The 15,849-nt window shown below is 40.2% G+C and overlaps 2 protein-coding genes across 4 annotated transcripts in view; one reads left to right on the top strand and one right to left on the bottom strand.

Annotated features, from left to right (window-relative positions):
- Positions 1-3,460, top strand: part of LOC146467921 (anoctamin-5-like) — a 46,866-nt gene extending 43,406 nt beyond the window's left edge. For all 3 annotated transcript variants that reach the window (XM_085125376.1, XM_085125374.1, XM_085125375.1), the window contains 2 exons: positions 658-790; positions 1,237-3,460. In XM_085125376.1, the coding sequence (XP_084981502.1) occupies positions 658-790; positions 1,237-1,413 (310 nt within the window). In that variant the 3' untranslated portion in view covers positions 1,414-3,460. The remainder of the gene's footprint in view (positions 1-657; positions 791-1,236) is intronic.
- Positions 3,461-5,025: 1,565 nt separating this feature from the next.
- Positions 5,026-15,069, bottom strand: LOC146467920 (von Willebrand factor A domain-containing protein 7-like). The gene is given in 5 exon segments (XM_085125508.1): positions 5,026-6,253; positions 7,136-7,294; positions 7,297-7,911; positions 10,101-10,589; positions 14,841-15,069. Coding segments are annotated over 5 exon segments (1,995 nt in total). The 5' UTR covers positions 15,004-15,069; the 3' UTR covers positions 5,026-5,684.
- Between the last annotated feature and the right edge of the window lie 780 nt (positions 15,070-15,849).

The raw sequence follows: 15,849 nt of genomic DNA, 5'->3' as shown, positions 1-15,849 counted from the left end.
ATTCTTGCTCTTTCTGACACAAATATCACTTCAAAGGAATAAATGTGGGTCATCCAACTTGTTTAGTTTTCAAGTTATTTTGGATGACCCGTTAACTATAATAGTCTAAGCATAAAATATGTGAAAGGAAATTGTAAAAAACATGGTAAAATATACGTTGTTGTTTGTTGAAATCCTTAAATGTTATCCCTAAAGTTAAGGATGACGAGTTTCTTTTTCCAGTAGTTTAATATATTTTTTATTTTTTTCTGGCCTTGCCCCTGAGAAACTTAACATTGCTGTCAGTCATATTGTAATAGAGCAGTTTTCAATCGAATTTCGTAAAACCAAAACCATAGTAATAACTTGAGCCAATCACAACGGACGCAAACAATGAACCAATCAAAAATCGAAGAAATGCATGAAACCGACGCCAAGTTCGGGAAAACGCGTGTGAGCATGGCACGACTGTTTTTAGTTTTGTCTCTCATTGGCTGAGAAGGTGGCGCGAGTTTTGCCTTCTGCCCCCCCCCCCCCCCCCTTTCTCCCATCGTCCCTAGTGTGATAGAATTCAGTACCACTTGCTATTAACGTTATAGTTGCGTTATTATCTTCCTTATTATCTTACCTTCTTGATTGCTTAATTTTTTTATCGATTTGTTTTTTGGTGCATTCTAGATTCCGTGGTTATTACGAGCGTCCATTTATAACAATAGGAAACCAAACGTTTGACAATCCCAGGAAGTACAAGTTATCCACAGCTTACTGGCACATTCTGGCCTCCAAACTGTTTTTTGTGTTGGCTTTCTTGGTAAGCATTTGTGAATTTTGTGGTCTTTTTACTCCAGCGCTACATTTGTTAAGTTCTCGGTTCAACTGTTTTCGTAGTAAGGGATCGAGATAAGTCAGCGCTACGTCTGCATTTCAATTAAATTTTGTCTTTGCCAGCTGGTAGTGCAGATGAGGAATCTGTGTAAGAAATACATAGCCTGGTGAACTCGTCAAGTTGTCCTGAACAAAACATCCATCCGACCGTAGTCAAATGGAAGTTAAATGCAGCGCAACCTGTCGAGTTAAACAGTTCGTAGCTTCTCTATTGCTGAAAACTCAGTGTTGAAGATTTATTGCCCCAAGTTTTTTTGTAGCATCTTTAGATTTTCCGGCAACATTTTTTCGGGGACTGCGCCTTCACGTAACGCCTAACCGCTGTAAGACTAAACGGTTTTATCTGTAATTTGCCGACTTCATTTTTTACAGCACATTGTGTTCGGTGCAACGGCGATTCTAGCGTGGATTATCCCGGATGTTCCGAAAGAAGTTAGCAATCAAGTCAAGAGGGAGAATTTCCTTGCCCGCGAGGCCTTGCGTTCAGCGGACCAGCCTGATGCTGGGTCTCCAGAACCACCCAAAGACACTCAGTTTGAAATGTTGTAGAACTGATTACTTTACTGGGCTGGCCTTGGTCAGTATTTAATGGGCTCTTATTAGGACACGCTGTTAAATACCCCACTCTTGATTTCCTCTTTGCTACGCTTTATTCGGGATCAAAAATGATGTCCATCCCGCAGCCATTTTTGATCTCTCGAAAAGTGTAGGAAAGACGAAAATCAAGTGAGTCTTACGCTATGAAATACTCCATGGTTAGTGAAGTTTTCGGCAGCGTCTCGCATGGTCTTCGTCGCCTAAACGAGGACAAGGCCCGGATGTTCGAAAGCCAATTACTCTAATCCATGATTAAAAGTTAAGCGAGGTTTACATTAAAAGTGGTTTTTGAAAGCTATTTTAAGCTAATGTTAAAGACAAGTCTAAAGTCAAAACTGAGGGACAAAAATCTTTGGAAGAATCTTTGATGATTAGTCATTAAATTCGACTCAAAGTTAATCCAGGATTAGTTTAATCGGGCTTTGAACAACTGGGCCCTGAATTATAAAAAATACAACGTCATACCAATATTATATCACTTTTATCACTAAGTAATGATGTAAAAACCGATGAAAGGACAACTATGGCACAGGTTAAAACCGCCGAGAAGGCATACTGTAAAACATAAGATGTACAGCACGCCGAGTTTAATCTTCTTATTTGTCTCTTTAAAGCATTGAACGCGTTCACGCTTCCGGTAGTTTGTTCCAGATTTTTGGACCAAGATATCTTGCGTTGTGTTTTCCATAGCAAATTGTTTCAAAGCATAGGATGGTGAAGTCTTTTTCAATTCGCCCCTCCAAGCTATTAGTCTCTTTCGCAGCCGCCATATGGGCTCGTCACGCATTGCGCTACCCCCCTCCCCCCCCCCCCTCCCACGTGAATTCAATGTTGGTCATTTCGGGATTTTAAGGATTGAAGCTAGCCTTATCTCCTTTTCCTGTTACCCCAAAAACGCCTCAAAGAAAATAATCTTGCGGAGACTGTATTCGTTAGATGTAAAGAAAATTTGTAAAGCAGCGCCCAGATGTGTCAGTGTTTACTAGCTCCGCCATTCATGTTGGTCACGTGTTATATATAAGCCTTTCAGTGGACATGAAAACACATCTGAATTTCTGTAATCGCAAACAGAACTGGACCGGCTGGCAAAACGTCAGTAGAATCTTGATCGAAATATTTAAGCCTTATTTTCAGCCATCTTTTCTTTGTGTTTCCCAAAGCCACCTCTAAGACAATATGGCTGCTGTATTTGTCAGATGTAACGAACATTTTGTAAAGATGCCACTCGCAAAATGTTTACGCTGTTCCCAGTACCTTGTGTGCTGGCCATGCCTCTAAACCATTGAGTGGATGCGATATTTAAACAATCAGAATCGGTCAGGCACACAGAAATCACCTCCGAGGTGTTGAGACCTTTGTACATTTTGCAAGTGACATTTGTTAGCTTGGGATAGTATGGTAAGGGCATGAACTTGGCTGTTCTCGTTTTTGCCACTTTAACGGGTTTGAAAAATTACCCTTGTATCTCAATCATGTATCTAGCTCTGTCGTGTTTGAATAATTAAGCATTGTAAACTAGTTAAGAGAAAGATACTCCAGCAGTTGTTTTTAGCATCATATTATATTAGTATTTAGTTATTTAGATGTAGAGATGTACTGTAGTGCCTTCGAGGGCCCCAGTGTTTGCTATCTTGTTGTCCAAGATCTCGTCCACTGGGGCAAGCTCAAGTTATTTAGCTTCTGCGACTTAATATTGGTTTACTACTTTCCAACGAGGTTTCAACTTAATAGGTATAACTCTCTCATTAGGAGACAGCTTTTAAACTGTTCCAGTGTAACTCCATTTCCGCACATGGTCTGTTTTATGTCACTGGTGCACCTTTTTTTATAACACACGTCAAACTGTAGTGGCTATTGTGCTTTTATTAAATTGTAGTTAGGTTAGCCAGAAATCATTCAAAATGTTTGTAGCGCATTTTGTATAAAGTAAGATTAAACATTAATACAAAAACAAACACCTTCTTTAACTTCAGTATCAATAAACCACATTTGTCTGGAGTATTTTGCATTTGTGCTTCGGTTGAACGGGTGAAGGCGCGGCAGCGTAGTTAAGCGTTTTGGAACCAGGCCTCATCGTGCTTTTTGGACTGGTTTCCGTTGTCCACTTTCTTACAGTAGGTGGGACAAGGTGAATTTTTTTTCTGGAAAACACACGAGCGATGCCAGTCTTTCCGACCCTTGGGTGGCTATCATATTCCCAACCTAGGGGAGAACATTTTGAGTTAAGCCCCGTTGGCGTGCCTCTTGCCCTCCCCCCTGGGAGAAACTACCATATCAACATTTTAAAACAGTCAGTCACGCATGACCAGTATTTCCGAGGATGAAATGAACATTCGAATTCGAATTTAAACACTTAACGCTGTATCTAAAGAAGAATTCATAGCTTTACACTGTGAATAAACTAGGCAGTTTCTACGGGAACTCTGAAATCTTGCTGGCGATGTTCAAAACTGACATGTAAAAAATACTGGTCACGCGTGATGTAGATTGACTGTAAAATGATGGTTGGTCTGGTTGATATGAAATAAAAAATGTTTAGGATTTTGAGGAAACCATTCAAGGATTCCCCACCCCATCCCCCAAAAGAACAAACACTCTTATTATGAAAGGTGTTCGTTTTAACACCCGTACTTAAAACTCCAAAAGGACGATATCATTTTGTCCACTAAATGCTTTATTAGCCAGCCAATTGCAGAACTAAACATCTACAGCCTCTCCTTTTCTAAAAAAAACTAAACTTAAATCCATAAAGCTATTCGTAACTCTGAACATTGCGTTCAGTTGTCCTCAAAATCAAATTAAACCTTAAAATGTTACCTAAGATTTCGTGGCAGTTGAATAGATATTAGAGACCTTTAGTACGAGTACGAAACGAGTTTTTTTCCAATAGACAGAGCGCGCAGGAGTGCGCTGGTGTCATTTTGGCGGGAAAACGAGATAGCTGTCGTCACCTTACTACGAGATTTTGTGAGAACGACATTGAAGCGAAACAAGTCCTCGAAACGCAGGTGATCTCGTCTTTTTGGAATCACAGAAAGGCTTAATTAGCTATCATTATTCAAAACAACTGCGTCAAGTTCGCCGCTTACAAAGAAGAAAATGAACTTTCCTGGGATATATCTTTTCTTTGTACTTCTCTAAAAACACGAAGTCAAGTCTCGTATTCGTAGTCGTCCTCGTACTAGAATCTAAAGGTCTCTATTAAGGGGATTCCATTGAATTTGCATTGCGCATTTTTACTGCGCATAATTTCTTACGTCATCAGCGCGCACGTGGAAAAACTTGCTCGCAATTCCTTGATGCTAAGGTCAGCTAATATCTGAATGGCTATTTCTCCTAAACGGGCACAGTGACTTACCTTTTTTATCTCGTTATTTTAACTTAGCTATTATCCTCTTTATGAAAGTTTGAAAGTTTTAAGAAAAAAATTGACGACAGGAGTTATTGCCAGAAATACGAGCTTGCCCACTACTCGCGGGCATAAAATTGAGAACTCACACGCAAGAGACGTCTTGGGTCGATACAGACTACTTCATATTGTGCTTCCCTACTAAGAAATTCATCTTTAATTGCCGATTGTGCTTCACACATTCTATGTGTAACGTTTTTTTAAGTTCTGCTTTATCTATGTAACTTCCGTTACCACCAGACATGGCAATAACTGACCAAATAAATTCCTTTTTGAAAGCGAATATCGTAAGCGACTGTGGCGCAAATTGAATGGATCGTAGCTTCTTCACGGAAATGGTGACCTATCTGTGAACAGTCGCAGAAAATTTCAGAAATTTCTCAACACAACTTTGATTTCGCGGGAATCACCTTAAAGATTTCAAAACAACTGTGACGCTACATTTGGGTTCAGAAGACATGTTTCAGATACTTCAGTATCCATCGTCAGTCGTGACAAAAAAATCTTTGATTAAAAAGATCAACCTAATACAGTTTACAGTCTGCAAGTTAATCCTCACATCTAAAGTAAAAAGTAAATACAACAATTTCCATGATGCTCTTTTCTTGTTCTTACATTAATCCTGTTTCTCTAAAAAAGTTATTCATCCATCGTGTAAGGGATACATAGTCCAATATCTTAATCTATAAATCTATCAAAGGAGAGTTGAATACTCCTAAAAAGCACAGCAAATACAATAAAAAGAAACCTTGCAAGTTCCTCGTTACCACCGTGTCTCAATATGTGGGCAGGTGTAAGCCATATTTGAGGAAGATTAAGCCACCATCAAGCTTACAAGGTAACTGGCGGTGACGTGAATCGTTCGTCCAGTGACCGTCACCAGCACTTGGTCGGCAGCTCCACGGACAGCCAAAGGTGTTGCGGTGAAACGGACAGAAAAGAAGGCCAAACGATCGCGGTAGATACGGGCGCTCGATCGCGAATATTGGGCCTTGAAATTCGAGGTGCTTTTCACTTTGAAATCAAATACCTCAGTGGCACCGGTGTTGTACGCAAAGAACATGGTGAATTCGTTTCCAGATTTCGGAACTGTGAATTCATTTCTGGCGTACAGGACTTTGACTACCACGTGACTCGGAGTGACAGTGCTTTGGGAGTTGCGTCTAAAGTCGTAGTTCTTTTTGGTCTTGCCTTTCAGTTGTAGTTTGAAGGGAACTGTGGGAGTGGAGAAAGTTGCTGAGAAATGCGCCCCGCTTGTTCCAACTGGTAACACAGACGCTGTGCTTAGGACGTTGCCATCTTCCTCCACGATATCGAGGTTAAGAGATCCTGGTTGAATCTTGTCTGTTGCTCTCACTATCAAGATAACATGAGCCGGTTTGCCTGTAGTGATGGAAGGACTGAACATGATTTTGGAATTCGTGAAAACTATTTAATCAAAAATAGTACAAACTGTCAGCAGTGACACAGAGTTATGATAACGCAGGTGAAAGATTAGCAGAATGCAATACACGGTCCAGTAATTAACGTTAGTCCAGTAAAACGTTTTCAAATTTTCCAGGCTGGCGTTTCCAATTCAACGTTTGTTGATCAACAGGTGAACTGTGTGTTGTTTGCTTACGGTAACAAGGAAACAGTGTTTTGTACTCTCAAACTAATTTACTGTGGTTATAGTGTTGTTATGGAGTTAAGAACTTTCAGCTAATCAGCCAGCCAGTTCTCTCGCTCCAGCGCGGACTGTGGAAAGCGCGGCAAATGTTTTTTCGCCGGGTTTGGTGCAGGAAGTCACATTTCGTTCGGCCGAAATTTTGTGGAAAATTATATTGTTGAAAACATCAGGATGGCTGCAGCTTCCTCAGTTGCTTCAACGTTAGAAACTACTGGGAAATTCTGGCCCACTCTCGTCCAGAAACTACACAACAAGACAAACTCGTCCTCTTCGCTATCCTCTACGAGAATTTCTTCCTCCTTTGAGAAGAGAAACTTAGAAAAAAACATGCGGAGAAGTGATGCAAAACAAACCCTCTACATCCGCCATATTGTTTTCATTTGATCCTGCGCGTAATCCACGTAAAACCCACGCGCGGGATCGCGTGGCATAGCCTTTTTCCTTACCATTTCGGCCAGTGAGAACTAGTTCTCTCAGGCCGGCCAGTTCTGAGTGATGGTAAGTGCCTTAAGTCTACTCCGGAAAAGTTTGACTCAAGGAATTAATACAATTAGAGGCTCCTATTCATGGACTCCTGACAAGCATGAATGACTCACCGGTGAGAGGGTAGGAGATTGGTATGGGGCTCCCGTTAAGACGTGGGAAGACAAAGATGAAGTCGAAGTCCATATTGGTCTTACTGGATGCCTTGAACATGTACGTGTGCTTGCCAGCTGCAGATGGCACAATCAAGCTCTAGATTCCTGGCCTGGGTTATCCACCTCAAATATCGTCACTTTCACCACTGTGATCTTGCCAGAGGTAACGGAAACTCCCCGAGGATCTTTTAACTCGATACGAGATCCGCTTCTCTCGCTAGAGACTGAGACAATTATTTTGTCCATGGTGTCATCCACCTGCAGTTTATACCCAGAGGGAGTAGCCCTTCTTCTCCTTTTACCTAAAGGATTAAATGAAATAGTACCTGGACAGACTCTCCCACCTAAGAGACCTTTGGTGACGCTCTTCATCTTGGCAATATCAGCGCTTCTCTTGGGTAGTTCGAACACTTGGCCACAGGTCTTTTTGGCAAGTTCCTTAAAAGGCTTGTCAGCGCCTGCAGCACCACAAAAGGTTGTTGACAGAAAAAAGTAAACATTAGCTGTTAACATTGCCGCTGTTTCCACGTAATTGCTGAGATGAGCATCTTTTGGAGGGGCGTCAGTGAAAACGTAGAGGGGTGAACCGGGTGCAGGGCCTTCGTCCAGGGCGTTTTTCATTCCCGTGAAGGCCATCTCAGGACAGTCTCCTCCTCCATGGGGGTAAAGTTTTTCAATTTCCTTAATGAACTGTTCTCCTTCTCCAACATCTTTCTTGAGAGCTCTTCCATTTTCTGAAAAAGAAAATTAAACAAGTTGTGAGTGAGGTAGCGAGGCCAAATAAAACTAGTACTTCCGCAATTATTGTTCCATTCTCAGTCTTCTTTGATAACAACATTTCCTATTAAATAGAAGAAAGACCCTCGCAGTTATTTACGCAACTTAAGCAGTTGGGAAAAAAAAAGTCTGAAAAAGATTCAGGCTCGAGTGGTATCAAGCCTGAATTTTTTTCGGCTTTCTTTTCAAAACTGCCTAAGTTGCGTAAATAACTGCGAGGGTCTTTCTTCTACTTAATCTTTCACCCGCAGTTCAGATATACAGCTGTTTCTACAAAGGTTGTCCGAAAAACGAGTAAAAGCGTACACGACAATGCCGAAAGGTAGTCTGGGAAATACTTAATAACTTTTAAAAAAAGCTCAATAAAATAAAATGAAATTAAATATCTGGGTTCAAACATAGTTTCGAGTATTTTGCTGAAACACCATTACAACTAGTAAACCCCGTTTCCATTGCAACCAGCGTATGATACATCTGTTGATTCTTTCACTCCTTTGTTCGAATTTCGCTATGTTTTGTGTAAGGAAGAGAAAAATGCCACAGTATCCCCTCGTAAAGTGAAAACAAATTCTGTTTATACGTTTGGTCAATTTCTGCATTTTTCGTTTTTGTCAGTGCAGTTGTCCATGTATAATTCTCCCTGAGATTTTTTTGAGTACAAATACCAGCTAAATCCTAACATTAAGCCAATTTTCAGAAAAACTCACCGTGGAAAACTAGTTAGAATAGCTTTACTTTTCAGCGTAAAAAAACTGCCCTTTCTCGCGCGCCAGCATAATGAAAATTCCCGTATCAGTCAGATAACAGCGCGCGCTCGCGCCATTTTAGTACCCAGTCGCCGCGCGCCAAATAACTGTATGGAGTCACCTTAAATTAAAATTGCATGTCCAGAATATTGATGGTGGAAACTCCTTTATCAAATACAAAACGGCTGGTTTTGCTTCTAAGTTCATGGCCATTTTTTTCCCTAGAGATAGGGAGCTGGTTATCTAATACTTTGTTAGCCGTATTTAACAGTATTTACTGAATTCCATGTTGAGCTTGAGATTTGCTAAAAATTACGAGAAATACCTACCTTATTATAGGAAATTAACAATGCACTTTATTAACGCGATGTTACAAAATTCGCGTTGATTTAATGTATCTTAATTAATGTCGATGTAAATTTAATGCACGCTATTTTACAACATCGTTATTTTAAAGCACCTTTATTTCATTACAAAACCTTATTAGTTCATGACTCCTCTATTGGCTCTTCGGAGTCACTATCTTTTGAATTGATAGGGTCTAGTAGGCTTCAAAACCATATTTTCGGCTTTAAAAAAAAACTTAGAAACATCTGTGCACTTGTCTTGGAAGGTTTCATTGACGGAAGCCAAGACGCAGTTTGGCATTCAGAAATGTAAAGTGCGAGTTGGCAGAATTATGAAAAATCGCGGTAAATAAAGCTAGATGCTTATCGAAAAATTCACGTTAATTTAATGCATGTATAAAAACCTAACTTTTGAAAAATTCGCGTTAATTAAGTGTAACGTAAATTTTCTTCGCGTTGTCAACGTGCATTGTTAATTTTCCTATAACATGTAGATCAAACATCTTGCTTTTTTCCTAGCAAAATGCTCTACCTGCACTAGGTATAATCAAGAGAAAATAATGGGGCCTTTTTTTTTTCTTGTAAAATTTTAAAACAATTAGCTCCAAAAAGGTCCAACAGAGCCTAAAATGTTAAAATGCAAATAGCAATATAAGAAAGTCTGTGTTCTTATAATAATGCAGTAAGTATAGTTCTTTCAACTATTTACTTGGTTTGCTGGCCATGTCGATCAGCAATTGTTTTACGACACTAATTTAGTTTTTACAGAAAACTGCAAATTAAAAAACAACTGAAAAAAAAAATGGTCAGAAAGGAATTTGAGGTAGAACAATTTGCTTCACCTTTGCTCTTTAGCAACTGTTAGGGGCCTGAATAAAAAAACGACAGGACTTGTTTAATACCAAAACCTAGCAAGCCGTACAAAGCGCTCTAATATGGAGATGACGGGGGGTGGAGGTGAGTTAGTGGGGATGGGAGCTGTAACTAAGAATTTTGGGGACTTATTGCCTTGGGGGAAAGAAGCGCGAAACTGTTTTAAGGTGAGAAACCTACCTGGATCGTTGAAAGGCGACAAAATGTAGTCTACTTTCAAGTTTTTCGGTCGTGAGATGTCTCTAACGATGTAGGTGGCGATGTCCTTGGCCGCTTGAATTTCATCATGCATACTGCCGGTGTCATCGATGGCGAACATTAAGGTAGCCTGGTCCTTATTGGTGTTCCCAACGAACTTGGTAAACTTTTCTTTGCCGATCGCTGTTTCAATGGATGTCATGAATTTGCGCATTGCATCTGCACACAAGCTGCAGCGTTTTTTGCGGCCAACAGACGCTTTCTTGATCTCACGCACGGTGTAGAGTGCGTGACCGAGGGACTGGCGAATGAAATGAGAGCTTCCCTGTTTGGCTGCTACTTTGAAAATCTCCTCAATCTTCTTCAGTCTGGCTGACGATTGGGTGTAGTGCACACGAGTCGCCTGGGCGTCGTAGACTGATTTTTCTATCTCATCCACGGTCCTCAGGTAACTGTTGGAGGGCGAAGACGCTATGAAAAAACAAATTGACAGTAACTTCAGTCAAGCTACAGCTAAAAAAAATACTCGTCAGTTCCAGGTTAGTAGTGTCCCTAAAAATAAAAATAAAAAACCTTTACAAGCACCAAACTTTCCAAAGTTTTGTAATTTAGTCAAGCCGTAATCATCTCCTGTGTTTTCAACTTGGACAATAAATAGGAAGTTAAAAGACAATTCGAAACCTAGATAGAACCTGTTGCTTTTCTCGCGCTGGGGAAAGCTTGACGAGGGCCTAAACATACCCGCGCGTGGAAACTCGTATCACAAAATTTTCGCACAGCAAGCAGCTTCCGGGTGGACTAGTGAGGTTTCCTTTTTAGGGTGTCTGAATACAGTTTGCGCGCGCTTTACAGGTTCATTTGGTAAGCAAATACGCGGTCGATAGTTGAGTATTGTTCTTAAAATAACTCAGTTTCTCGATTGTAAACCCTTTTCCTTTTATCATCGAGCAAAGAAAGCGAGTTCACGAAGAGCTAACCCTTTTTGCATGCTTTTCATCTGTGCGCCCGGAACAAGCTGTTTTCATGGGAACCGCTCGTTTGAATTTCGTGAAATTTGACAAAACAGTAGTTCTCTAAAACGTAACTCGCCTACAAACAAAAAGCAAAAACCCAAATCTGACGGACGGAGGGTATCTTCACAAAACCTTTGTCAAAATTACATGAAAGCAGGGTCAAAATGTCAGTATTTTATGGGTTCTTCTGGAGACAAAAAATGGAAAAATCCAACGAGTACATTTTCTAAAAATAACGGAAAACTTTTATTTGTGGGCAGTTGACAGCTCGCCGCGTTGCCACGGCAACGGTACCTAGCTCAACAACAAGTATCAAAAAACATTCCTCCTTAGTTAATCTTGCACCATGCTGATTTCTGGTAGGTGGTTTACAAATAATGTTTACTAACACCTGTATACTAGAAAACTGTGTTCGGCCACCTAAAGCGCGCACTCGGGTTGTGGTAAGCAATTTTATATCGAAGGGATCACAAAGTAGAGTTTTGTTCTTGAAATAATCCAGTTTCTCGTTTGTGAACCTTTTTTATCACCGAGCAAAGAAAGAGAGTTCAGGAAGAGCAAAGGTTTTTTGCATGCCTTTCATCTTTCCTGTGAAAACCCAATTAAAAGTCCCGCGTGTGCATTTAACCGAAAAATTGTGCCTCGTTTCAGTCGAAAAGGTCGTTGAAATGAACTGTTTCCAGGAACAGCTCGTTGGAATTTTGTGAAATTGGACAAAACAGTAGTTCTCTAAAAGCGTAACTCGCCTACAAACAAAAAGACAAATCTAATAGAGGGTATCTTAACAAAACAATGCGAAAGCAATATTTACAGGAGATCTCTCTGCCAAAATTACAACATAGCAGTGTCACTATGTCAGTATTTTGTGAGTTTTTCCGGATACTAAGAAATGAAAAAAAACTCTAACTACTACATTTTCTAAATATAAAGGAAACCTAATCTTTGTGGAAGGTTTATAGTTCGCCGTGTCACCATGGCAACGGTACCCAGCTCAGCAACACTAAAGTATCAAAATACATTCCTTCTCAGTTAATCTTGCAGCATGCTATTTTCGGGCACCCAGAAGTACGTAGTTTGCATAAGGTAATTCTTGAATAATGCAAGGACACTTGTACAAACAGCACAAAGTGTAGCCGGATCTTTGTGTAGATCAGGATCAGCAATGTTGAATAAAACGTAAAATTAAATGCAAGGCTGATCGGACAGCTAACTGAAATAATTTTATATCCCAAAATTTCGGTTAGAAAAAACTAACCTTCTTCAGGGGCTGCAAAAAGCTAAGCTAATATTGGAAATAAACGGTTACAATATTTAAAGATGATACTAATGAAAAGTTGAGATATGATTGGTTGATAAACATAGAAAGCAGAAACGTGTACAGAAGCAGGAGCAGGTAATGGGCTCCTGACAGAAGCTATTATAAAACAAGAAGCTGTTTCCAGCTTATACTCGGGCCATATTTGACTGTGTGGTGCGTAAAGCCTACAATCTTTTAACAGTGATAACCTCCAGCATCGCCAATTCCCCCAAATAGATAGCCTGCGAGCAAGCTCTCTTGGGGGTGGATCCTCTTTCCCCCTCCCGCCCCCCACCCCCAAGAGAGCTTGCTCGCAGGCTACCAAATAGATAGATTCAGAGATATAGTGAGGCAATGAGTCAGTAACCATCAGATAGAATTGCATTTCTTGCAGTCAGAATGAAGTACAGGGGAAAACGACATTTGTCATACGAATGCTTTTTATAATCTCCGGGCTTTAATCCTTACGTTTTTACCTTTCGTTTAGAGACAGAAACCATTTGTACAGTCCTAATATATATGTGACGCCAGGTCAATGACGGATCTTAAATTTTCGGTATGATCTAGACCCAGGGGGGTCTAGATCGGGGTATCTATTTCATCACATTCTGTCTTAAACAGGGTATCCCTACATGACCTAATGGCTTAAACAGATTGTGATTGCCAATGCATTAAAATACAGTAAGAAACTAGTGTATTCTTATTTCATTCTACTCTTAAAGTTCTTAAACAGGGTGTGATTTTGGGTTAAATGTCTTAGAAAAGGGCCTGAAAATTTTGAATTCTGTCTTAAACGGGATAGGGAAATCGGAGAATTGTGTCTTAAACAGGGTCAGACGGGGTTTGAAGGCCCGGGCCGCACCTCCCTACCCAAGCATCTTTTGAGTACCCCCCTCCCCCCCGGGATCTGGAGTAAAGCTACGCATCACGCGTACGTTTATATCCTTGTTCGTTTTTCAATGTTTCGCTGTTTATATTTTTAAATGAAATTCAGGGGAAAGCATTTGATATTCACCTTTCATTTGAAGACAGAAACCGTTTCTACATTGATTGTTTTTCTATAGTAAACGTGAGACATCTTTATCTATCTAGGCCCGCGAGGTCATAGACTGATTTAGTTGCCAAATTTTCGGTTAAACAAAACTAACCTTGAGGCACTCAGGTTAGCCTAAAAGACACTCCGGTTAGCCTAAAGAGCACTCCAGTTAGCCTAAATAGCACTTAGGTTAGCTTAAATAGCTCCCCGCTTAGCTTAACGGTTAGCAGTTTATGTTGGGGTTGTTCATGCCTCGCATGTTTTGTTCATGCTTTGCCCGTCTGGCTCGCATATTGTAAACACCCCTCACGGCCCGAAAACGAAGAACGCTACCGAGAATTTAAAGAATTTGATAACACGACAGAAAACGTAACTCGTACCAGCCGAGTACAAAAAACGAGACCGAGAACAATAACTCGTGGCCCGAAGTCTTATCTCTCGGCCCATCGCAACCCAAAAAAGAGAAAAGAATTTGATAATGCTACCGAAAGCTTAACTCGGTCCGCCTTACGGCCCGAGTAAAAAGAGGTATAGGCAGATTAAGTTTCACTTCACCGCGTCTGTTCATTCCATAGGGTTCAAGAGTCTTGCCCTTGGAAATTAAAAATGCGCTTCTTTAGTTTTCCGAATGCTGTCTCTGTTAGAATTGATGACTTCTAGGGGAATGAGTTCTATGTTGTTGATTGAATGGCCAGGAAGAGTGAAGTGATCTGAAACGGCGGTAGGTTGATCAATGTGACGTTGTTTAAGGGCTTTTTCGATTGCGCGTCTGTGTTCGCCAAATCTGTCGTTGAGATGTTGTTAAGTCTCTCCTATGTATTGTACCTTGCATCTGGAGCACTGTATCATGTACAGTATATGATGAGATTTGAAGATGAGCACGTGATGTGATGTCGTATGGATCTGTGCAAAAGGTGTAAAACGTGGTTCCCTCCGTAATAAAGGGACATGCTTTGCACCTATTTCTGTTACAACGGAAAGCTCCCTGTGTCTTGGGGGGTGGTCTGCGGTGTTTGGCCCTGACTAGTATGTCACGTAGGTTGTTGCATCGGCGATACGATATGAGAAGAGGAGAAGGGAATGCTGCTTTGTATCGCTGTGAAGAACGAAGAATTGTTTAAATTGTTGAAAATGGTTCGATGTATGTTAGGAAGGGCTGGATTAAATTTCATTAGAATCATCTTTAAATGTTGTAACCGTTTATTTCCAAATCTTTACTTAGTTTTTTGCAGCCCCTGAAGAAGGGTACTAACACCCGGTATTCTAGAAAACTGTGTTCGGTCACCTTAAGTCTTTATATGGTTTTGTGACTGTGCGTTTAAGGGAAAAGAGAGAATGCTATAATCCGGATCCATGAAGAATAGCAAGCCACTTACCTCCCGAGGGACCAGAAGAGTAAGACAGCATGGCTTTCCTCGTCTCGACATAGTAGCTCAGTGCTTGCGAGGAAACCACTTTGCACATGAACAACACCAACGCCAGGCTCAAGAAGGCTGTCTTCACCGTGTTGAAAAATACTGTTAAGGTTTTTGCAGCCATCGTTCAGATACAGCTAAGTCTTCTCTGTTGTCTGATGTATTGGCTCATTCAAGACTGTGATTGTCTTATGTACGGAGCCTCGTTATATGTATTTACTGTTTTTTTTTTTTTTATTTTTTTTTTATATTTTATTATTATTCCAAACAAAACACTACTTACAAACAAAGTACATTACTTTTAACATTGGTTACAAATCGCTTACACTACAATACTCTTTTACTTTCACTTTTTTAACAGATGTAAGGGAAAAAAAAGAAAAGAGGCGAAAATTTCATTAAAGCAAAACAAAGAACAATGTATTACTGGTCATTGAAAAAAAAAAAAAAGTATATAAAAAACTTGAAAATGAGCATGAAATAAGACATAAATAAACAAGTGCGAAAAGGACAATTATTAAGTGTACTCTTATTTGATCTAGCTTGAGAAGGTCTGCGACGTTTTATTAGATTAGATTTGCAAAATAAGTAGCAAAAGGCACGCACCTTAACCGTATTTAGAATTGTCATATATCTTAAGTTAAAGGTGATCAAGGAGAGGTTTCCATTTTTCAGGAGGGTCGTTGGAACCGTTTTTCTCAATTTCATAGGTTTTCTTTAGAAAACGTAGAAATTGTGGAAAGTTGGGAATTTCGTTTTTCATTTTGCAAAGCCAAATGTGATATCTGCTCATCAAACAGCAAAAATTAATTTGGAGCTTAGCATCTGAGGTGTCAGGGCTAAGGCCTAAGGCAGTGATCATGTCAAGGTTTTCGTTCTGAATTAGTGAGCAAGCACGTAGCCAGTTGAATATACTTTTCCAAAAAAGAGAAGTTAACGTGCAATTCCAGAAAATATGAAGCAAAGTTTC

This window comes from Pavona decussata, unplaced genomic scaffold (genome assembly GCF_977016875.1).
Source record: "Pavona decussata unplaced genomic scaffold, jaPavDecu1.1 SCAFFOLD_134, whole genome shotgun sequence".
In the NCBI taxonomy this organism is placed as follows: Eukaryota; Metazoa; Cnidaria; class Anthozoa; order Scleractinia; family Agariciidae; genus Pavona; species Pavona decussata.
This window is presented reverse-complemented; position numbering and strand designations above follow the sequence as displayed.